Source organism: Mustela putorius, unplaced genomic scaffold (genome assembly GCF_011764305.1).
Source record: "Mustela putorius furo isolate JIRA1106 unplaced genomic scaffold, ASM1176430v1.1 tig00003869_pilon_pilon_pilon, whole genome shotgun sequence".
Taxonomy (NCBI): Eukaryota; Metazoa; Chordata; class Mammalia; order Carnivora; family Mustelidae; genus Mustela; species Mustela putorius.
Window position 1 is genome coordinate 308,483 of NW_025422021.1, and position 23,755 is coordinate 332,237.

A 23,755-nucleotide genomic window follows, 5' to 3' on the forward strand; every position below is an offset into this window, starting at 1 on the left:
ATTTGTGTTCAGGTGCTAATCTGATAGTCTTGGAATCAAGCCCTGCATCAGGCTCCCCCATCAGTGGGGAGTCTGCTTGAGATTCTCTCTCTTCCTCTTCCTCTGCCCCCTATGTCCCACACATTCTCTCTCTCTCTCTCTCTCTCTAATAAATCTTTAAAACAAATAAACAAATAAAAATGAAGGACCGACATTAAATCTGGGAAATATCTGTTTCTCAGTTTCTTCAACTGTCAAATGGGAATGTTACTTACTGCATGGGTTCTTTGTAAGAATTTTTAAAAAGTAAACTGTATAAACTCTACGTACCTGCAACAGTGTCTAACACATGGTGAGTACTCAATAAATACAAGATATTATCATTTCTCTACTACCTACTTTACCTACCTACCTACATTTCTCTACTATCTACTTTAAACTTCAAGGTAACAAGCAAGGTTTCTTGCAGGGAGGAACAAAACTACATGTGGGTTTCCAAACAAGCAAGAAGAGATATTGCTTTTAAGTGTATTTTTCTTAGCAGCTTGCAGATAGCAATAGCTGTTATGGAGCTCATACTCAAGGTCTGTGCTTGTTTCAAAGAAAGCTCACCATGTGTTGGGAGCTTGGCAGATGACTCAGTTCTGATTCCTTTTATGTTCACTTTCTCTCATTTTTCTTCTAAAATGCACAAGCAGCACAGCATCAATTTCTCTCTCTCTCTCTCCCTTTCTTCTTCCCCCCACCTTCACACACTCCCTTTCCTTCAACAAACACACACACACACACACACACACACGCACGCACGCACACAAGCATCCACATTAGTTTCATTTTATTTATCTTTTAATCCCCAAAGGATTCACGGAGCAGGCTGTGTGCAGCTGCTGTGTTTTCTTCTGGTTAAATTGGCGGTTACCTACTGTGTGGAGTTGCTAGGAGAAGGTGAATAAGCATGATTACAGCATCATTGATGTACATAGTCTTTCAGTAACAACCTGTGGAGCTCTGTGGTCTGTCTTCTGTATGGCTCTATGTGTTATTTCCTCATTGTTGTCGTTAATATTTGTTGCCTTTATTGTTAGAACATGATAATATCTTTAACTGTTGGTTCCAGATCAATTAAGAGACAAAAACCTTGGCATTTAAAACAGGCACTTTTTTCTCAGGGTGGTGCTGCTGACACTGGTTCCTACCATCTGCTTTCTTATTACATCCTGCCCTCCTTCCATTGGTAGAGACGAATTCAGCTTCTTCTGGTGCGCTAAAGTCATTCACGTTTCTCTTGTGCATAATAGATCTTGTAAACTGTAGGAATTCTGATGTGCTTCAGTGCACCGAACGGTAACAGATGAACTGCTTTTGGGGAGAGCTGGAGCGCTCAGTCGGTCAGTAGTACAGTAGCAGGCTCACATGTGCGGATTGTTCCTGTGAGGTCGGAGGATCTGTTTATATTGCTGTCTGCTTGGGGGGTGGGGGGAGGGCGGGAGATGAGAGCAGTGGATATGCCTGTCAAAGTCAATAGCAATTCTGGCAGAAGCTGCCCTCAGCTTTGTAAATCTGTAACATTTTGATAGATGAGAGATGCTACTATATAACTGTTTGAGATCTGTAGTGGGCTGAGGAATGCTTGTTCTAGCTGCTGAAACTGACTGTAACTACACTGCCCTAGGAGTATCATCATGGGGTCAACTGCTACAGAAATTGAAGAATTGGAAAACACCACTTTTAAGTATCTCGTAGGAGAACACACGGAAAAAATGTGGCAACGCCTGAAAGGAATGTGAGTAAGCTCTTTGCTTGGTTCTGTTTTTATTTCCCACACCCCACCCAGAATTTGACTATTAACATGACTAATTGTTCTTACTATCTGAATTTGTGGACTGGTGTTTCCTTTAGAAAGATTTTCTCTTAGAAAATAAAATGTGTTAGTCTCAGCTAATAACTTGCTTGAAGGATGACTGATAATCTTTCTTGCACCTGTATGTTTAATATAAATTAAGGTAACTCCCTGAGAATTCATTTCACTCTTATTATAACACATGGCTTCTTTTATACATTCTGTTTGTATTCTTTAGATATGTGATTTAGATATGCAGAAATGTAACTAGGAAAGCTAATTGCCAGGTTACCTGCAGAAAAAAAAATTTCCTTTGGAAAAATAGAAATATTACTACTGGTAGTTATTTCTCTGTGATTATATTTTGAAAAAGCAAGAGCAGGATTAATTTGGTACTAAATATTTATATTGCATTGTGCTTAGTCTTTGTCTTGATATTTCTTTAAGAAAAAATGTGGTAAAAACACTAGTAGCATTCCAAACTTACTGGAGAGTTTTAGATTTAAATTAACCAATTCACTTCTTCTGAGAATACAGAATAGCTCATGGTATAAAACTGAGATGGGTCAAGAGATGTGCTTATGTCAAACATGAAATGTAAGTACCTGAGTTAAACTTTATTTGCATTGCTACTCACCTTGCTATTTAAACAGCATTTAAGTTTTTTGTTGTATATGCTACTAAGTTCTGTTTAGTTCTCCAGAACCCTATGTTTACATGCTTTATTTTAGTTATGCCATAATTTAAAAATCAACTTTGGGGTGCCTGGGTGGCTCAGTCGTTAATCATCTGCCTTAGGCTCAGGTCATGATCACAGGATCCTGGGATGGAGCCCCATATGGGGCTCCCTGCTCGGCGGGAAGCCTGCTTCTCCCTCTCCCAATCCCTCTGCTTGTCTTCCCTCTTTCACTGTGTCTCTGTCAAATAAATAAATAAAATATCTTAAAAAAAGAAATATCAACTTTAACATTTCAATAAAAATGTGCAAAATGAATATTTACAGGCCATTGCAATTGCTTAATGTATTTGCAGATCTCAAATGAAAATATATTTGCTTTTCTGTGATAATAGCTGAAAGAATCTTTTAATATGCAAAATATAGGTTTTCTTAGGATTCATAGTTCTATGCTTTGTTTACATACTATTATATACAGTGCAACATCTGAGTAAATTCAATGTTGCTGTTTTGATATAAGATTTTTTAAAAGAAAAATTATGTCAAACTTTGCTTAGAGGAAAAACTCCTACTTTCTTCCATTTGAATGCATTTAGTGATGTTTAGCTATTTAAAGAGCATTCTCTGGATTTTTTTTTTTTCACTTAAAGTAAATCATGGCATTACACTATACTAAGATAAGAGCACACTAATAATGCAAACAACATTTAATAGAGAATAACTTAAAAAGGGAAGCCATCTTACATCATTTGAATGAATTAGAGAAATTAGAGAAATAAGAACCATTGAAGATTTAAAATTACAGTTTTTTTGGTGGGTTTGTTCTCTAGGGAAACAAATAATCCTGTAAGAGCAAATAAAAACTTACAAAGTTAGTTAGCATAGATGAAAATTAAACATTGGCAGTCATCAGATGATTTGTGTCCTAACCTAATTAGTAGATGAACATCTGTACCGGAAAAATTATAGATCATATTATAACCCATTTTAGATTTTCTTCCCTCTATCAGGACAGGATTTTTTTGCTTGTCTGTTTTGTTTGCATTTGTTTTATTTTCCTATAGTTACTTAAATGTACGAATATATGTAGTTACTTAAATGTATGTATGTAAGATAGTGAATTTGTGCCTAGGTCTTTAAGAAATTTGAAAAGTTACTTTGTGTTTATTTAACATTTTAAAGCAAAATTATCTGACTTTCACTTTATCGAATGATCTCAAAGATTGATCTCATTTTGTTTCAGTAGAGAGTGACAGCCATTCAACTGTAGACCTTCAACACTTGATAGTCAATGTTGATGTAGGATAAAATATACATGTATACTAAGGAAATTTGGTGTGTATCCACATAAAGACACTGAATGACCACTTAGGGAAAAAATTACTGAAACTAGTTTTTTAAAAACATAATCATTATTACTGAACTTGATTGAAATGACTGATTGCCTCTGTATCATCGAAGGAAGGAATTTGCATTTTGGTACTATAGTTTAACTTGTACTTTGACTTAAGACATTTCCAGTATTCTAGGTTTAGAGCCATCAAAACAAGAAGCTCTAAATCTAAAACCTGCATGACTAATGACAGCTAAATCTTTAATTATGGTCTTTTGTGTAGTCTGCATTCACAGCAGTGATATGAGGGTCTCCTTATACCATTGCTGGAATTGTCTTGTTTATTAAAAATGTAATATTGACTCAAACAGAGTTTTTAGCTTATCAAAATCTCTGCTCCTTGAATTTTACTTTTTAAGTGTTGGCAATTAAAATTATGCTACTCATGATAGCTATCAAACAGTTTTGCAGTAATATTCTTGGTTTATTAAAGAAGACCCAATGAAGACCTTTATATATTTGGAAAGTAATTTTTTTTCTCTCTTAATCATATCTAACTTCACAAATACATTGATTTGTCTCAACAAGACATTCTGTTTTTAAGTAGGTTTGTAATGCATACATTTTTGAAGTTAAATAAAAATAAAGACAAAGGTTAAAATAAAGCTTATTCAACTATACTTTAAATATGGAAGCATGAGCTACTTATTTACAGAAAATATAAGGAATATCATGTAACATAACATTTTTTTAAAGATTTTATTTATTTATTTGACAGAGAGAAAGAGATCACAAGTAGGCAGAGAAAGGGGGAAGCAGGCTCCCTGCTGAGCAAAGACCTATGTGGGGCTTGATCCCAAGACCCTGGGATCATGACCTGAGCCGAAGAGCAGATGCTTAACCCACTGAGCCACCCAGGCACCCCATAACATAACATCTTAAATCACTTTTCTGAGTCCATGGAAATCGTTTTTAAATTTTGTAACAAATGTGAAAACATCAGTAAACTAAATTAAAGTATCAGTTATTCTTTACCATTTTCTTGATTTTTTTCATTGAGTTTCTTTTAAATCTTCTTCATGTAACATTTAATTGAGACACCATATTCAGTGATGTGCCAAGAAATCTATTATTCCTTTGTGGAAACAAGAGTGAAACACTTTCTTCTTCTGATTCCTGATGTATACTTGTATGCTTGATTCTGTTAATTTTATTTTACAATTATGGCTTTTTTCTTTAGCTTTCTTGAATCCATATTCTACCATTAATTTGTCTCTCAACATGACAATTTAGATTTTACACTATGACTCATCATCCATTATGATGGAAATGTTAGCAAATGACTATGGCATCAAACCCTTTACAAACAACATTTAAAAAGAATCATATACTTGTTTAATAAATGATCAATTGTTTAGGACAAGAAAATACTTCCTATTTCTTCTGCCATCTCAATACCTAATGAAATTTTTGGTTCAGAAGTTTTCTGTAGCTCTGGGACCTTTACTACTTCCTACATACTAAGGAAATTTTTCTAACTCTAATCTTTGCAAAGATTGTTAAGTTTATTCATTCCCATGAGGAAAAGTTGTATGTGTTTTCATTTATGCAGGGTTTTTTTTTCCCCAGTTTTAGAAATAATTCTTTTTTTCTGTGTCATGGTACTGTTTTTTTTTTTTTTTCTTTTTTAAAGGTAAAAATTGCTCTACAGCTGTGGATAAAATAAAAAAAAAACCCATATTTTGAAACATTGGTGGTGCTCTTTCCAGTTGATGCTATTGTTCTAAGAGTTCGATCTAAGGGGGACAACATTTCCAGAAAACTGTGGTCAAGTAGAAATTCCAGTGAACATGGCACCAGAGCAAAAACTAAATCAGAATGTTATCTTATTCAGTTTTTCAACAGAATGGAGGAAAATTTAAACTTTCAAAACTGTAACCCAAGACAAAAATATGAGACTCACTACTTCATAGTACTTATTGTCAATTCTTTCAGTTTTTATAAATGTAGGACTAGGACCTATGAAAATTTTACCGTTGGAAACTAATTTAATATATGAGAATTAGTTTTTCACATCTAGATGCTTACCTTCCTATCTTTCCATATTTAGACAGATATCCAGATATTAAGATCTAGAACTGTGAACACAACAGTTGAAAGACTCTGGCTTCTTTTATTTCTTTCTTCCTCTGATGGGTGGTGAACATGATGATCATGGAATGTAATGAAAGAATAAAACATAGAGAAGCAGAAAGTGAAGGAGAAAGGAAGAAATGTATAATAACTTTATGACAAATTTAAAGTAACTGTTATTGAAGAGAGCAGTGTGCTGAGCAGCTCTCAGAAACAGTTGCCTGAACCCTTATCACCAAGAACATGTAGCAGAAATACATACTTAGAATAAAAATTGGCAAAATCAGGTAAAATGACAGGAGCTATTAGCACCATATTCCCCAACTGGAATCATGCTTAGGGTGAAGCAGCATTGTAGAAGAGGAAATCTGATTCTTTTACTGTCCTGCTTTCTAGAATCCTCTCTTCAAAGTTCCACATCATTCACATGGTGTCCTTGTACCTGCTCGACATTTGGAGCCTTCTGTCATGCCTCTTCCTCTGTGGCCCCCTCCCAATCAGGCTCAAGGTTGCCCCCCAAAAATGCTTTTCCTGCCTATCTGCCTTTGCTCAGGTTGTTCTCTCTTCTCGAAGGAATCACTCCTTTCTCCTCTCTCAGCCAGGGCCGCTCTTGTTCCCTGTGATACTTTTAGAGATGTGTGGGGATGTTTCTGGTTATTGTAGTGCCTGTGGGTATTTCTATACTTGGTGGACCACATGGTCCAGGCATGATAAATGCCCTCTAGAGCTTGGGAAATTCCTTTGTCAAGAAGGAATATCCGACTCATAATCCTAATAGGGATGCTATTAAGTAATGCTCAAAGTTCTCTTATTAAATTTCACTTGCAAAGGAAATCCATCCTGACCCTCCATACTGGGTTAGTTTCCTATATTTGGCTCATGAAGAACATACACTTCCCTTTTCATTACAAAATCTACCTTCACTATTTGGCCACAAGTTCCTCAGGGCAAGAATCATGTTCATTGTGTCTGCTTTTGGATTCCCAGCATCTAGTACAGTGCCTGGCACATAGGAGATCATGCAATAAATCATTTTCAGTGAATGAATAAAAATTGGAATATTATAGTGGTTCTAACTTCAAAATTAGAGAATCAGTCAGACTGTCAAAATAGGGCCTAAAGCCAGGTTGAAGGAGTAGAGATAGATTCACAGATAGAATGAGGATGAAGAAGTGGGAAGAAGTAATATGTGCTTATCATCTACTGGTTTTAAGAACTTCCCAAATATAACATGATTTCACAAAAAATAAGTACCCTAAGTTTTGAAACAACTTGTATCTGGTGAAGCTTGCATTTAAATACAAATCTGCCTAATTCTAAAGCTCTTAAAGAAAAAAGATTTTATTCATTTATTTGAGAGAAAGAGAGAGAGCATTCAAGTGGGATGGGGGCCAGAGTGGAGAAAGGGACAGAAGGCAGAGGGTGAAGCAGATTCCCTGCTGAGTGGGAAGCTCTTCCCAGGGCTCAATCCTAGGACCCTGAGATCAGGACCTGAGCCAAAGGCAGGCATTAATTGACTGAGCCACCCAGGTGCCCCTCTAAGGCTCTTATTCACCTTACTTTAAAAACAGAAAAGAAGACATTCTCAGAATGGTTACCTAGAAGTATCACAGAAAAGGATGCAGATCCTTAATACGCAGTCAATGGGCTTTGGGGTAGACAGAGTCATTGCCTCCAAGACCTGGCCATGTCCTAATCCCTAGAATCTGTTAAAATGTTACTTTACAATGTCATAGAGGAATTAAGGTAGCTAATCGGTTGACCTTGAAATATGGAGATTAGCCTGAATTATCCAAGTGGGCCCAACGTAATCACAAAGGTTCTTAAAAGTGAAAGAGTGGGGCAGAAGAAGCTATCAGAGTGCTCTGATTTGAGAAAGACTCAACTTGCCATCGTCAATTTTGAAGATGGAGGAAACAGGCTAGGAGGCAAGGTATGTGGGCAACCTTTAGAAGCTTGCAAAGGCAAGAGGCAGTTTCTTCTCTAAAGCCTCCAAAAAGAATGCAGCTCTGCCAAAACCTTAATTTTAGCTCAGTGAAACATGCAGCGAATTTTTGACCTATGGAACTGGAGCTAATTCATTTATGTTGTTGAAGCTACTAAGTTTGTGGTAGCTTTGATGCAGCAAAGTAAGAAATTAAGTACATTCCTTCCATAGCAGAATACCAGAGTGCTTAATCAACATGACCATTTTTTTTTAAATTTTATTTATTTATTTGACAGAGAGAGATCACAAGCAGGCAGAGAGGCAGGCAGAGAGAGAGAGAAGGAAGCAGGCTCCCTGCTGAGCAGAGAGCCCGATGCAGGGCTCGATCCCAGGACCCTGCGATCATGACCCGAGCCGAAGGCAGCGGCTTAACCCACTGAGCCACCCAGGCACCCCGACATGACCATTTTTATATTCTTACCTTCTCCACCACCATTGCCTCCAACACACACAGTCTTGTATAGACGAATGCCCAGAGGTGGAGTTAGTCTCTGCTGCTCTGTGGAGAAGTGGAGTAGATACTCTTTATCTTTAGCCATTAAATAACTCGCTGTCTTCCATCTAACCCTGGTTTATATGCCCAGACCATCAATCTTCTTACCAAGCTCTGATATTGAGAGCTTATAGTGGCTTCATTTCAAATACCATGGAAAAATGTTTATGTTCTTTTTTGTAAATTGTTGATAAATCTCAGTCTTTAGTTTCACTTTGGTTTGATGGCTTTGGTTGATAGCTTTGATGGATTAATCAGAAAAATAAGTTTAAAAATTTTCCTTAGTCATAAAACTAAAGAAAACCATCTCACAAAATCTATTCTGGTATATAAATATAATCTTAATATAGGCTTCAGTCCTTACATAATATTACATTTATAGAATAGATATGGTTGAGGTAAAATACCTTAGAGATTAAAAATCTGAACTCTGGAATCAGTCAGCTGTTTTCTAATAATTCTGTCCTTTAGCTCTGTGATCCTGGAAAATCTCTTAACTTTTCTAAATTTCACTTTCTTTGTTTGTAAAGTCCAATTATTTTATTCATCATCCATTCACTCATTTAATAAATACCCACTAGTTGTATGCCGTATCAGGCACAAGCTTAGGCACAGAAACTTACATTTTAGTAGAGCAAACAAATATCAAAATCAATAAACAAATAAGTTAATAGAGAGTAAGAAGTGACCTGAAGAAAATGTACAAGGTGATGTGACCAGGAGTTACTTGGGAAGGCACTTTGGGTAGGAATGATTTATCTTAGAACATGACTTTTCAACTGAGAAATAGACAAAAATTGATACCTATCTCATGAGATCGCGGGGTAGGGTGGAGCTAAGGAATGATATCTCTAATCCAAGTTCAAGATTAAGTAAGGGATAGATTTAGGAGTCCAGCTGACAGAGATCAAAATGTTAGCCTCTTTGCAGACTGAATGTCTGTTGAAGGATAAGATTTTGCAGTTAAATAAGCCAGAACACCCTTGAATTCAATTTATCTACCCAAACTGCAGACCTCCTCAGCATGGGCAAAATCTCTCCTATATGTGCTTCATGGCCTCTAACAGATGAGACTGTGCTCTCTACATGAAGAATATGCCTTTCTCACCCCCTGAAAAGGATAATTTACACCTGGAGGTGTAATTATTATTTTTTTTTTAAGATTTTTTATTTATTTGACAGACAGAGATCACAAGTAGGGAGAGAGGCAGGCAGAGAGAGAGGAGGAAGCAGGCTCCCTGTTCAGCAGAGAGCCCGATTCAAGGCTGGATCCCAGGACTATGGGATCATGACCTGAGCCGAAGGCAGAGGCTTTAACCCACTGAGCCACCCGGGATCCCCCCAACCCCACCCCACCCCATAAGTGTAATTCTTTATCGCAATTCCCCAACCAAATGTTCCTCCTCCTCCTTTGGGAAAGAATGTGAAAAGTAGCAAAGGGCAGCCTAGAAGGCTTTTGCAGTTGAAGGTCCTTCCACTTAAAAGGGAAGGATTAGGATCAGGGAATCTGGATATTGCCCAAATAAAGGTAGTGAAAAGAAATATAGCACAGCAGCTGGCATACAGTAATCTCTTCAAAATATTGTAATTATTGATATTTCCATAACTTTATCTATTCTTATATGCATATCAGCTCTATTTAACAGCTTTATGATTTTCTCCAAGTTCTTGCTTTTTCAATACCTTAGTTTTTGTACCTGTAAACTGGGAATGATATCATTATTTGTCTCCTAGATATTGAAAAGATTAAATGAATAAATCTCATGAACTTCTTAGGTCAGTGTCCAGAATTCAAGAAATTCTAGCTGTTATCATTATTATTGCTAATGTTACATGCAAATGCAGAATTCTAGTTTTTCAAGTAATTTTCTTAGTGGAATCAGTGGAGAGAGTTGGGTTGTCAGGATGAGAAAGGAAGGCCTTCTCTTGGGTCAGCAGAAGTGCCCTCACCAAGATTCCTGGGTTTTTATACTCAAGGATTTACATTTCCTTGGCGTAGGAGTGATGGGTATGTCAGGAGAGAATGCTGAGGAAGAGAAGTGACCTTTGAGTTTCACTGATAGAAAAATTGCCTGGACGGATTCAGCATCCTTAATTCAGCATCTTGTGGTAGTCTTAGGATGGATTTTAGGGCTCTATTATCATGTATAATGCAGAACTAGTATGATTTCCTGAGTCACTGTGGCTTGAATATCATTCTTTAGGTCTTTCCCAGTTTAGGTCTGGTTCACAAAGGAGTTGACTTCCAAGTAATTATTGTCATGTCCCACAGTCCTTCCTTTGCTGATTCATTTTAGAAAATACCAAATTACCATTATATTATTAGATTTTGTCCCTTATTCTAACATATTTCAATCAGCTAATCAAATGCAAATATTTGAGCAAGTCTGATTCCCATCCAAAAGGTCTGTGCTGTAAGCCTTTTGGATATGAAAGGAGCTGTTCACTAACATCATTGAACAGATGATAATGTTAAAGGCTCATGAGAATCCCATATTCCAAATATCCGGTCTGAGCAAGTATTAGGCATGAATAACTATTTATTGTTAAGGAAGTTTATAAAAGTGGTAATAGGTTATGTGAGGCATATAAATAAAACATTTTCTAGTTTCTCCTTTTAAACTAACTTCTTGAAATTGTTTAGAGAGACTGTATTTTATTTTATATTCTATAAAATATTTTTAAAACACACATTTTATTAAATAGGCCCAGAAAATGCTCAGTGTAGGTAATTTCTGCTAGATAAAATTTTGATATTTATAGCTCCTCAAACTCGTTGATAATTAGATGTGAAAAAATAGCACAGTCCTAAGTACAGTGTCCACAGGGCAAGAAAACAGAGGTCAACCTTAATTCATCTCTGCATAAGAGAGGAAGGTCAAAGGATTCTTGAAATTTTGTACATAAACAAGGTACTCGATGATTTAGAAGAAAATGAAAATAGACTTCTTATTAGAAAAGTAATAGTATGCAGGGATGCCTGGGGGGCTTGGTCAGTTAAATGTCTGCCTTCAGCTCAGGACATGATCCCAGAGTCTGGCATCAAACCCCTCTCTGGCAGCCTCCCTGCTCAGTGGGGAGTCTTCTTCTCCCTCTCCCTCCCCTAGCTCCTGCTCTCTCTCCCTTTCTCTCTCACTCAGTCTCTCGCTCAAAAATAAATAAATGAAGTATTTTTTTAAAAAAAGTATTACTATGCTGATTCTGGTCTGCTTAAATGTGGACATTCTAAGATGTGTTTCAAATGACATTTGGAGCAAGATAAAACACTGAACAACTTATACATCAATCGTATTTTTAGTTAGCTTAAACTCATAATTGAATCATAGTAGTAATGGTATTTTATAATTTTTGTGCTTTATAATTTCTAAAAGGTTTTTCTTTTGGTCTATGTGACTCAGCACAATTCTCCCATTTCTTCTGATGTGAAAACTGAGCCTCAAAGACACTAAATGACTTGACAAATGTTTCCTGGGTAGTAGGGGTAAGGCCAGATTCCTGAGCCCATATCTTTCTTTTCCAATCAACCCTGGCTTATATAATTTCATTTAATACTCACTATAAAACCTGACATTTTAGGAATTAAAAACTATTCTCTTGTTTTGATTTCGCCACAATCCTGCCATCTGTTTGCCTAGTTTTACATACTCCAAAGGGAGTTATCACTTGGCATATGCTTTAGATGTCAGAAACTCCCCGGTTCTATTTCTCTCCTTCTCCTAGGCATGTACTACTATTACTCCTTTAATCAAATTATTTTAAAAATGATGCTAGCTAGTATTTTCAAAGGAATGTGCTTTTTCTAATCTCTCTTGCCTCTTTGGAGCTTGGATACTTACAAAATTATTTTAATTTAGTTGGCCTTTGGTGTCCCAAACAACAGAAGAAAAAAAACCCCCAAACCCTGCACAGTAGAGACATCTGGGTGTCTGTCCCCGAAGATTTTATTTACCAGTAAGAGTAAAGCCAGGGGTCCAATTGATTAAAACTAGGTATTTTATTCCTGCTGTGTTGCTTCTTCTTGTTCTAAGAGATTTTGTGCATATAATAAGTGAATAGAACTTTTTCTCCTTTTATTTTAGAAAAATCATCTAAATGGAGTTTATTCTGCTTTATTTCTGACAGAGAACATACATAAAGTATGTAAAGGCACACAGCATTTTTCTCACCGATTTTCTGACTGCATTTGGAGATGGTTATTAGATAGACTAGGAGCTCCTCTTGAACTTTTAGAGCTCTCAAAATTTTCAGTACCAACTGAAAAAGTATCTTTGTAAGTGTGACCCTTCGATATTTCACCCTCCAGCAAATTTCTGCCTTGATATCTCAGGTTTTCCAAAGAGCTCTCTGTTTGCCAGAAATTCTTTCGTGTTATTATTCACTGTTGTAATGTGGCCCAATTTGTGACTTCCAATATTCATTCACTCTTGTAATCCCTCCCATACTGGCTCTGAGCTTGGCCATGCAGCTTGCTTTGGCCAACGGGATCTTAGCAAATGTGACACATGTGAAGGTTTGGAAAGGGCTTATGCATTGGAGTTTATTCTCTTTTGCTGCTCTTTGGAACTCTCCTACCAGCATGGGAAGAAATCTGGTCAAACCTCCTGGAGGACAAGTCTGTGAAGCAGATATAAACCATTCCAGCTGAGTTCCCCTTACACCAGCCAAACCATTAACCACCAGATATGTAAGTGAAGTCATCTGGGACGATCTGACTTCCTCAAAGTCATAAGGAAATAAGAAATGTTTGTTGTTTTTGGCCACTAGTTGCAAGATGGTTTGTTGCACAAAAAAAGTCAACTGATAAACACCAAGAAGCTCTTAGCTTCTACATTATTCAGATAATTCTCTTCTGGCTTTCAGAATTTTTTTTCCTACTACCACTCTGCTTTTCTTTCTTTCTTTTTTTTTTTTTTTAACCTCCCATCATCTCCTTTCATTTACTTCTTTGATCCAATCAAAAGATTATGAAAATAAAAAGCGATTTTCAGAAAATCAGTTCAATATAATTCTCTTCCACTTATTTCCAACAGCAACAATATCAACTGCATGCCCCTACTTACAATATTTCTTCCAATACATGATTTCTCAATAAGCTCTCTGCTGAAGTGTGTTGCTCTTAGGTTTCGTGAGCAAATATAATTTCCTACCAAACATAGAATAAGGCAGGGAAACTGCTTGGTTGTCTAAGGAAAGATGGTTCATATCCTGTTACCCTGGCAACAGGCACTGGGAAGACCAGGGCTCCCCACACATCTTGTTGCCCTGACAACAGGTCATACAGGGCATGGGAAGGCCCAGTTTCCACTCTTCTAGGCCTCTTCTTTGCAACCACAAAGAAAAAGGAGAATGTGATTTTCCATCTTGTTCCTCCTTACCTACATATTTCTTCTATTATCTGAATCATTCCAGTATAAGTTTATCTCTTCAGATGCAGGAAAGGGTATGGAAAAACGTGACCTTGATTTTATATTCATGAACTCTGAAACATTTGCTAATTTTTGATTGGGTCAAAGGAGTAAGTGATAGGGAAAAAAAAAAAAGAGAGAGGGAGGGAATCAAAGCAACAGGGGGAATGAACTGTGGAAACCAGGTAAGTACTATGTGAATAATGTAGAGCCAAGAATTAATTTGGGGTATGTGTCACTTAGTTACGTTGGCTAGACTTAGGTAAGTTTTAGGGTGTTCATCGGAGAAAGTCACATATATGAAATGATCATTTATTTTGTTACTTCTATTTTGTGAGCAGACAATGTATAGCCAAATACCATATGATAATATGTTATAAAATTTTTATAAACTTAATTCTCAATTTTGCATAAATTTTCCCTTTTTTATTTTTATTCAGCTTTTCTTTTCTTTCATTACTTATCCTTTCTTACCAGATAGAGTTCATAAGGAAACAGTCTGATTCAATTCTTCTTTTCCTTCCTTCTCTCTTTGTTCCTTAAGCAATGGTTTTGGTTGTATTAAAGAAATACACTTTACATTTATTTTTGGAGCTCTATATTGTTTTGTCATCACAATTTATGGTTTATATAAAATAGTTGCCCATTCAAAAGTGACATATACCATTAGTTCTGCTATTACCAATCTCTATCAATTTTTCTGTTTTAAAATAAAATTTTAGCTGACTCCTTTGTTTTTAAAGATAGAATAACAGCTTTAAATTCTGTAAAACAGAAGTCTTTAACTTTTGTAAGCCAGAAGTCTTATTGGTGAAGAGAAAATATCTGGCAAAATCTTCTCTTAAAAAACTGGACAAAGGGATTTGTGGAGAAAAGATGTTCAATTTAAATGGAGTGAAAAAGGAAGTATAGGCTGGCGGAAAAGCAGTATCCTTGTGAAACTGTAAGCAGATTGAAGTGGAATTTCTGAAAGACCAGGTGGGAAAGTTGGAGCCTAATCATAATATCGTTAAAGTCAGAGAAAAACCACTCATGATTATCTGAGACTAAATTAGGTGACCCTTCTAGATACTCTAATTGCACTTCATGCATTATTATTACTGTCTGCTAAATTGTTCTGCATTTTATGTAGCCCTTCTGTTCCTTTTCTGGGAGTAACAAGAGCAAAGAGGTGGAATCCATCTAATTATTCCTGTTTCCTCAGTGCCCACCATAGTACACTGCAAGAACTGAAAACTTAAAACTATTCTGATATATATTAAAAAAACCCACAGTAGGCAATATTCAACAACCTTACATTTGAAAGGTATAGCTAGTAAAGCTATTGTTGCTCTGCAGCAACATCAATTTAATCTGGAAGGTCAAGAAACTTCTTTGGAGGGTACTTTATCTGCTTCTGGAGAAAGGAAGAGAATGAGGTATCAGAGCCTGCCCAGCAGAAGTTGTTGGGGATACAACTATGTCACGGACAAAAACAAAAAGAACAAAAGACAAACCTTATAATGTGAAACTTAGAATCTTAGGACTGTTGTGAAGGATAAAAATAATGCTAAGTGCTCAGACCCAGTGTCTGGCATACGAGGAGCATCTACAAATGGTAACTGTTACTGCAAATTACTTTCAGGGTTCAACTATGTGTAAGATTGCCTGTTTGTTTTTGCCTATTCCTCTGCCAGGTATGAGATTAAAGTTGACTCTGGGTAACTCTAGGATGGGTAGGTGGCAGAGGAGATTCGAACATGGACTGAATGACTACGCCAGGGCTGTGATTTCCTAAGAGCTATACCACTTATATCCGAGCAAAACTCAAATTTTTGTTTCATTATGTAATTGAATAGCTAGGATTATGTTGAGAATATCTTTTAGTCATCAGTGAATATTCTGGCCTTCCGAGATCTTGCAGCCCAGGGAATTCATGGTGAGTGAAGACGGCTGTGTATTCTGTGAAGGTTATTGCCAAATTGCAGTGAGTTAGGCAGAAGGAGATAAGCTGACCAACTTGGGGGCCATCAGGCTAAATACTTTAGCTTCCAGGCTCCAGTTACTTGCCTTCTACTGAGTTGAAGATTAACTAATCCCCCCTTTGCACAGTCCTTACAGAGAAAGTTACAAAGAAAGATAGTCTTGAAATTTCACAATGTGATTGTACAATTTTAATGGTTCTTGAGTTTTATTTTAACCTATCAAGTCCAAGGTGTGTGATAAAGCTTGTATTAAAGTCATAATTTTCAAACTGTCATTTACTATTTTTTGTTCTGACTTCATCCTATGATGTGAATCATATTTCCAATTAGAGATAAATATTTGCAAAATGTGTATCAAAAGATGCCTGTAAAGAGAACCCATCTATCCACAAAGGACTCATGGGTTAAGAAGAGATTATGTATCTTTATTGACTGAGAATGTTCCAAATTTAATTCACTTGAATTGAACATAATAATAAAAAATAAATAAATAAAGATAAATAAGATAGCTAGAGCACCTGGAAAACAAGGAACATGATGGAATGACTTTAGAGCACTTTGAAATTAGAAACATGTTACCACGTAATTTTAAATTCCCCAGAAAGGGGAAGTGTTTAAGTTAAAAAATAAGGAACTTCGATAAATTCATATTGTTTTGCTAAGTATATGTCTTATGAGTATAAAAGTAAACACTAATTTACACAGTGTGAGTCAAACCTTAGCCACTGATTAAAAAAACTATCTTATAAATGAGATGAATGAGAGTCTTTAGTAAAGTTGTAACTTAAGTTCATTGGCACAATACTGACACTTGGAAAAACACTGAGGTGCTTTGGAAAGTGGGACTAATGTTATTTGATTAACCCACTGAAGTCAACTTACTAATACAATATAATTTATTTGTTCATTCAATGAATATTCATCACTGGGTACTTAGGGAACTCCAGCATTATTCTGGACACCACAGATATGATGATAAGTGGTACCGTCATGACCCTATCTTCACAGAGTTACATTTTGATGGTGAAGATGGATAATAAACAAATAAATATGCAATATAGTTTTAATAAGCAAAAAGGGTAAGGTGACAAAGTGGGAGTCTCAGAGGTGGCTATTTTAGAAGATTTGTCAGGGAAGGGCTTTATGTGCTAGCAATTGGTAGAGAAGGACATTAATGAACTGAGGACTAAGCTATGGGAAGGCCTGAAGCAATGACATCCCAGACAGGGGAGGCAGGAGCACAGTCCCGTGTGGCAGGGTACATGTGACATATTTGAGGAGAAACAAGACCAGGAGGGCTGGAGCACAGTGGGTGAAGGAAAGAGTGAAAGAATCGAGAATGGAAAGAAAGGAAAAAGTCACATCATCTAAAACCCAACAGGCTCTGATAAGAAATTAGGATTTTATTTTCAGCCTGGGAGGAAGCCTTTGCAACTTTAGAGCAGCAGATTGGGATCTGATTTATGTTTTAACAACATAATATCTCTCAACAAAAAGTAGAATGGAGGTTACCAGGGCTTGAGGGGTGGGGGAAATGTGGAGATATTGGTCAAAGGTATAAACTTCCAGTTAGAAGAGTAACAAGTTTTGGGATCTAGTGTACAGTATTATAGCTAATAATACTGTATCATATACTTGAATACTGTTAAGAGAGCAGATCTTAAATGTTGGCACTACAAAAATGAAATGGTAACTATGTGAAGAGATGGAGGTGGTAGTTAATACTATGGTGGTAATTATTGATTTAAAAATAATTAAAATGTATAATTAAAAATGCATTTTACAAATGTATCAAATCAACAGGTTGTACACTTTAAACTTGGGGGTCGGGAAAGGCCTCCCTGCTTGTTTTGTGGAAGCTAACCCTGACAAGGGGGTGGGGGGAAGTAGTGAAGGATAAGATTGGAAATAGGAGGCTGTATTAGGAGGCTAAGGCAGTTGTCCATGAAAACATTGGTACTTACAGACATGGTAAGTCCACAATTTATAGTCCAGATTTAGGACACATTTAAAATTAAAGCTGTAGAACTAACTCATGAATTGGGAGTGTGAGGATTGAAATGAGACATAAAGACTTATTTTACTGTCTGTGTGTGTGTGTGTGTGTGAGAGAGAGAGAGAGAGGTCCTGAACAAATGGGTCATTTATGGTCCCTTATCTGAAGTCTTTGGGTTAAAATGTGACCCAAATTCATGAATTTCAGATTTCAGAAAGGTCACAAGGTGCCTACTTCAAAAATTACTAAATATTCCCAGTGGGGTGTGGGGTAGCTCCCAATGGGTATTCCTGCAACAAAACATAATATAGACAGTAAATGGCCTCTACCAGTTCAAGTCAGGTTTTGCTGCCAAATAAGTTCAGGTTAGATCAGATTTTACTGCAAAATGAAGATGTTTGCTGTTTAGAGCTTTCAGATTTTCATAGCTGTGGATAAGGGATTATTAACTTTTACCATTTCCTGAAATGAGGAAGGTAGGGGTAAAAACAAAACACTCTTTTAGAACCATGAATTTTGAGAAGCCTATCAGGCATTCAAGTGGCCTTACAAATAAAGAGACAGCTGGACTGATGGGAGGTCAAGGCAGCAAAAACAAATTTGTGAGCCATCAATGAGTGCTGTGAAGTGTGTAAACCTGGTGATTCACAGACCTGTACCCCTGGGGATAAAAATATATGTTTATAAAAAATAAAAAATTATATTTATAAAAAATATATATACAAATATATTTAAAATCATGGAACTAGATGAGGTCATCTAGGGAGTTAACAAGGGTACAAATGAGAAGAGACTCAGGGCTGAGCCCTCAAGTACCCCAACATTTAGAGCTTGGGAGGAGAAGTTAGGGAAGAAAGAGAAGGAGTGGCCAGTGTGCTGTGGCCTCCTGGAAGTCAAAGATGACTGCTTTTCAAGAACTTCAAATATCAAGTGTCAGATGTTGTGGAGACGGTATATACATGGACTGTGCATTGACCATTGGCTTTTGCATTATGGAGGTCTTTAGTAATCTTGGCCAAATAGTCCCATAGAAGTACTGAGACAAAAATCCTCATGGAAGTGGGTAGAAGAGAAGACTGGAAGTGAAGAAGTGGGAGCAGTATGTACAGCTAACTCTTTAAATACTTTTCTATAAAGGAGATCATAGAGATATGGTGACAGCTCCTTTACACTTGGAGTGTAAAGCAGTTTGTTAAATGTGGGGATATTATTGGAGAATTCTGATGGGAATGATGATACAAATGATTCTGTAGGGAGGAAAAAAAAAAACTGCAGAGAGAGAGAGAGAGGGGAAGGAAGATCTCCATTCCCTTAAACAGGTGAGAGGTAAGGGCTGCTTAAGTGCAGAGACTGGATCTAGCAGCAGGACGCTCATCCATGGTAACAGAAGGGAAGCAGACTATTTGGGAACATTTGCAAGTAGGCAGGTGAAAACTTGGTGATGGTCCCCTCTGGTTACTTTTATTTTCTCAGGGAAATAAGAGGCTATTTGTAGAGAGTGAAGAGGGGAGAGAGGGAGCAGAGATTTGAGGAGAAAGTGTGAAACAGTCAGCTCCGCAAGGAGTGTGACTAAGGAAATGCAGCGGAGCTGGTGGGCAGTGCTGAGATTCCATCTCGATCACATATTTCAAGTGTGATCGGTTTGCATCCCTATGTGCTTTTCTTCCCCCACCCCCACCCGTTACATTCAGTTCAGCTGAATGCAGGCTCGGAGCAGATGCAGAACTGGGTTTGCAGAGTTCATATATTGCCAGAAAAAACCCAGTGCCGTGCATGAAGAAGGGCTGAGGGCTTCTTTAAGGTTTAAGGTAAGGGGAGAGGTGAGAATATGAGGGAATAATGGACAGCAAAAAAGTAGAGAAAGTCAACAGCTTAGAGATAGAGAAGGAGATAATGAACTTCTGGAATGAGATATCAGGGTCAGTGACCTTTTGTTCTTCTCAAAGGCATGGAATGATAAAATTACACAAAAGATAATTTGTGTAAACAATAAATGGTAGGTAATTTTATTCTCCTCCTTTATAGAAGCCCCTCTGTGAAGGTACTTTCATTACCTTTCATTACTAGGGTTTCTCTTCAAAAAGGAAGTGGTTATTAGGAGTGTGCCTTCCTACAAAGAAAACAAGGCGGGCAGGTCTAATGTTATGGTGCTTTTCCTTAACAGCAGCCTTTTAAATATTACCTCTTCAATAATAAAAATGGGCTTCAGAAAATAATGACACTGTGTTTGGTTAAGGAAATTCAGTCACCTTTTACACTTGAACCTTACAAGGTGCCATGAGAACACATAATAGGGCTTTTCCTTCACCTTTCATCAGTGAGTAAAGTTTTACTGTTTGTAGTATTTATGGCAAATTTCAGTGCATTTCATCAGTAGCAACAGGCCAAGCGTGTAACAGGGACTGCTGTGAAATATGGTTTTAATCACAAGGATATGTAAAGTATTTTACTACATAAGAGTTGTTCCCCGTTTACATTAATAGTAGTTTGAGTTGACCTAAATAATTCAGACTTTAACTTCTTTCCTAGGAGCCAAACCATCTTCTGAGTCTGCACACACTAAGCAAGCAATTATCCCTTTCTTTGACAATGAATTTAATGCCAGGAGGGAACTTTGCCTTGGTTGAAATTTTGTAAAACTGTCTCACACTCACACACACACACACACACACACACACACACAATAATGATACTTAGTCATGCATTTTGGTATAAGAACAACTGCCATTCAGTAACTACGTATAATATTGTGCTGATCAGACATAAAGAGAAGTAAAAGTCATTTCCTTTGACTTTTATCACAGTGTCATTATACATAGAATTTTGTGGGTCATAATATTAAAGAATTATAAAACTTCAATGTAAAGGTCACTGGTAGATAGTTATTACATCTACTTTTTCCAGGAAATTAAACCTTCTGTTTTTGTGTAATAAACTAATTTGAGGATAGTTATATATGAGTTATGTGACTATTTAAAAACAACTCTTCTGAAATGTTTGTTGAATTTCTTATTTAGCATTGCATGGTTGATCTCATTTGAGATTTGGTACTAGGTTGCTTACACCAAATAATCTTTGCATCTTTAGGGCCTTGGTCGGATGTTCCCAAGGTAATGCTATGCATTTTATTGGTGGTAAATTGAATTTCCTTCTTAATTCCTAGCATTCTCTCTTGATTTCCCTCCCTTTGAGAATTGGCTGGAATATGATCTGAGACTGCATAACTCCTGTTTATCCTGCCATCAAAGATGTGCTTGACTGTCTGAAACTGCCAGTCATATGCTTTGACTGGGTCTTTAAAGAAATAGAAACTTGACTTCCTTGGTACTAATCCTATACATTGCATAACACTTTTACTTTCAAAAATTATTTTTTACTTTTATTAAAGTAATAAAACAGTACTATAAGACAATGACAACAGTTCTACCCTTCTCCCCTCCTTGGCACTACCTAGGTTTGCTTCATGAGACATCAGTTTTCATCTTTTAATTCTTTCTTCCTGTAAATTATCTGTATTTCAAAATAATGCTTTTGTGTAGTTGTTTCTTGATTTATCTATTTTAAGCATATCTACTGCCTTCCTGTAACAGTAACTGAAAACAGCACTTAGACCAAGCTCTAACCATGGCCCTTTTGGGTTACCCTCCCCCATTCTCCCAGTATAGTTCTTTTACCTTTCCCATGAATCAATATTTGGTGTTTAGAGTCTTGTGACTGAATTGTCTTCACTTCTGAGTCAGGAAAAGAAATGTGAATGTTTCCTGTAGAGTACAATGCCCTTGTTTTTACTGGAATTAATAAATATCTCGTTTTAATTGTTGGCTTTGATTACTGCAGACCTATCACTAATTCTTCCCAAATTCAGAAAAAGAATTGTAAAACACCCTTTAATATTTTTCTCATATTTCCAAGCACATCTTTTCCTTGGAGACATTATCTTTCCAGCCTTTGTCCCCATCTCCATCTGGGTTCACCAAGCCTGAGGCACAGCTGAACCTAGGATTGCACTTTGCCTTCATTCTGGGAAATCCCTTCAACACCCTCATGAATTGGGCCTTTTGTTTCCTGGATCCTGTGCTTTCTTGGTTTACTCTCATTTAGGGCATAAGCTTCTCTAATAGTTCCTGAAATAGGACACTTAAGAAGTACATTCATTTATATATTCTATTTTGATATAGCTTGTCAGGCTCTGAAATCATAAGTTAAAATGTGTTTTCTTCAGAACTTTAAAAATATTGCTTTATTGTCTTTTAACTTTAATACTGCTATCAAGAGGTTTGGTTCTGTTAGCCCTGATCTTTTTATGTGATGTTCTTCCCAACCCTCATGAGTCAGGAACTTCTCCTTATTCCTTTTTCCTCTGAAATTTCATAATAACATTGGTATGAGAATTTTGTACTGGTATTTCGTGGGTCCTTTTAATCTGGAAATGCATGCCATGCATTTTTTTGGAAAACCTCTACATTTGTTAGTTTGATCATTTTCTTCCTTCCATTTTCTTCATCTATTCTTTCTGGATTAAGCATCAAATCTTATTGTATTTCTACTTCTCTCATCTATTTTTGTTTTCTTAAAAAAATTAAAACCTTGAACATCTATTTATCAACCACTCCAAAACTTTTCAAGATCTGACCTCAAGATCTGATTCTTCTTTGCAGCACTCTGTTCTCTTGTAGTACATGCAACACGTTTTATAGCTCTGAAGTCCATTTTTGTTGACTAACAATTTTTCTTGTACTTGAATAGGCTCTTTGTACTGGGTTACTGTTTTCTGTGTGTTTGTTTCAGTTTGTCTTTCCTGTTAAAGACTTTCCTGAAGGGGGAAGTCACTTTTAAAAAAGAGACACTAAAAATCTGATTGATGCTCAGTGTGAGTGGATAGTGTTTGTTGGCTTGTGGGCTTCTTAGGAGGGTGGGAGGTACTCAGCCATCTAATTAGGTGCAAAGTGCCTGTAGCTGAAAGTCTTTTCTCTGGAAATATTTCTTTTCTACTGGAAAATAATCTAACCTCTAGCTTAGGATATTAAAACCTTGTTGTCCCCTTCTAGAACTGCGTGAGGAAAGGAGTTGGGGTCATACCAATTATTATGTAGTTTTTTACTTAGTTTAATTTGCTAAAATACAGCAATTCATATTTCTCACCTCTGTGGCTTAATTCCACCAGAAAATAAATATCTAGTTTTCCATAGTGGTGTGGGGGCAGTACTCGCCTCGTACTTCTCTGTACACGGACTTTCAAATAAACCTTACTTTGAGTCTAACTTTGATTTTCTGAATTCTACAACACTGGGTGCCTTTAATTTCTGGATGTTTTCACGGTTCTTCAGGGTGAAACTTCTGTTTCTAGCTGGTGGTTCTTCACTAAGATTTCCACTCTTCCATCTATTTTTCAAACTTCTAAAATATGATTATTCTCTTGTGTCGTGTTATCTTTTTTCCAATTCAGTTTGTTCTTCTGGAGGATTTAAAACATTTTTATGTCTTCACTGTCATGCTGGAGGAGTTTTAGAAGATAACAACAATGAGTGCATGTTCAATTAACCATGGTTAAAAAATGATGCACTTAAGTTTTCCAATACTCTAAAAAATTAATTCAAATTTTATTTTGCACTTTAATTTTCTTGAAAACCCTGAGGTAAGACCATGTACTAATTCCATTTATTATATAAGGAAACAAAAGATGATTTTCTTTTTTTCCCCCTAAGATTTATTTATTTATTTTAGTGAGAGAGAAAGAGAGAGTGAGTGAGCAATGCAAGTGGGGGGAGGAGCAGAGGGAGAGAGAATTCCCACAAAAACTCCCCTCTGAGCATGGAGCCCATTGCGAGGCTCAATCCCAGGATCCTGAGATCATGACCTGAGCCTAAATCGAGAGTCAATCGACTGAGCCACCCAGGTGCCCCCAAAAGGAATTTCTTTTTTTTTTGGTTTTTTTTTTTTTTTAATTTT

General features: G+C 36.7%; 1 protein-coding gene across 4 annotated transcripts in view; it reads left to right on the top strand.

Moving 5' to 3' along the window:
- Nucleotides 1–748: 748 nt before the first annotated feature.
- Nucleotides 749–23,755, top strand: part of PDE1A (phosphodiesterase 1A) — a 340,182-nt gene continuing 317,175 nt past the window's right edge. Inside the window, exons 1-2 of one of the 4 annotated variants that reach the window (XM_045066781.1) lie at nt 749–924; nt 1,652–1,762. In XM_045066781.1, coding sequence (XP_044922716.1) covers nt 1,662–1,762 — 101 coding nt within the window. In that variant the 5' untranslated portion in view covers nt 749–924; nt 1,652–1,661. The other 3 variants (XM_045066782.1, XM_045066778.1, XM_045066779.1) reach the window with 3 other exon arrangements.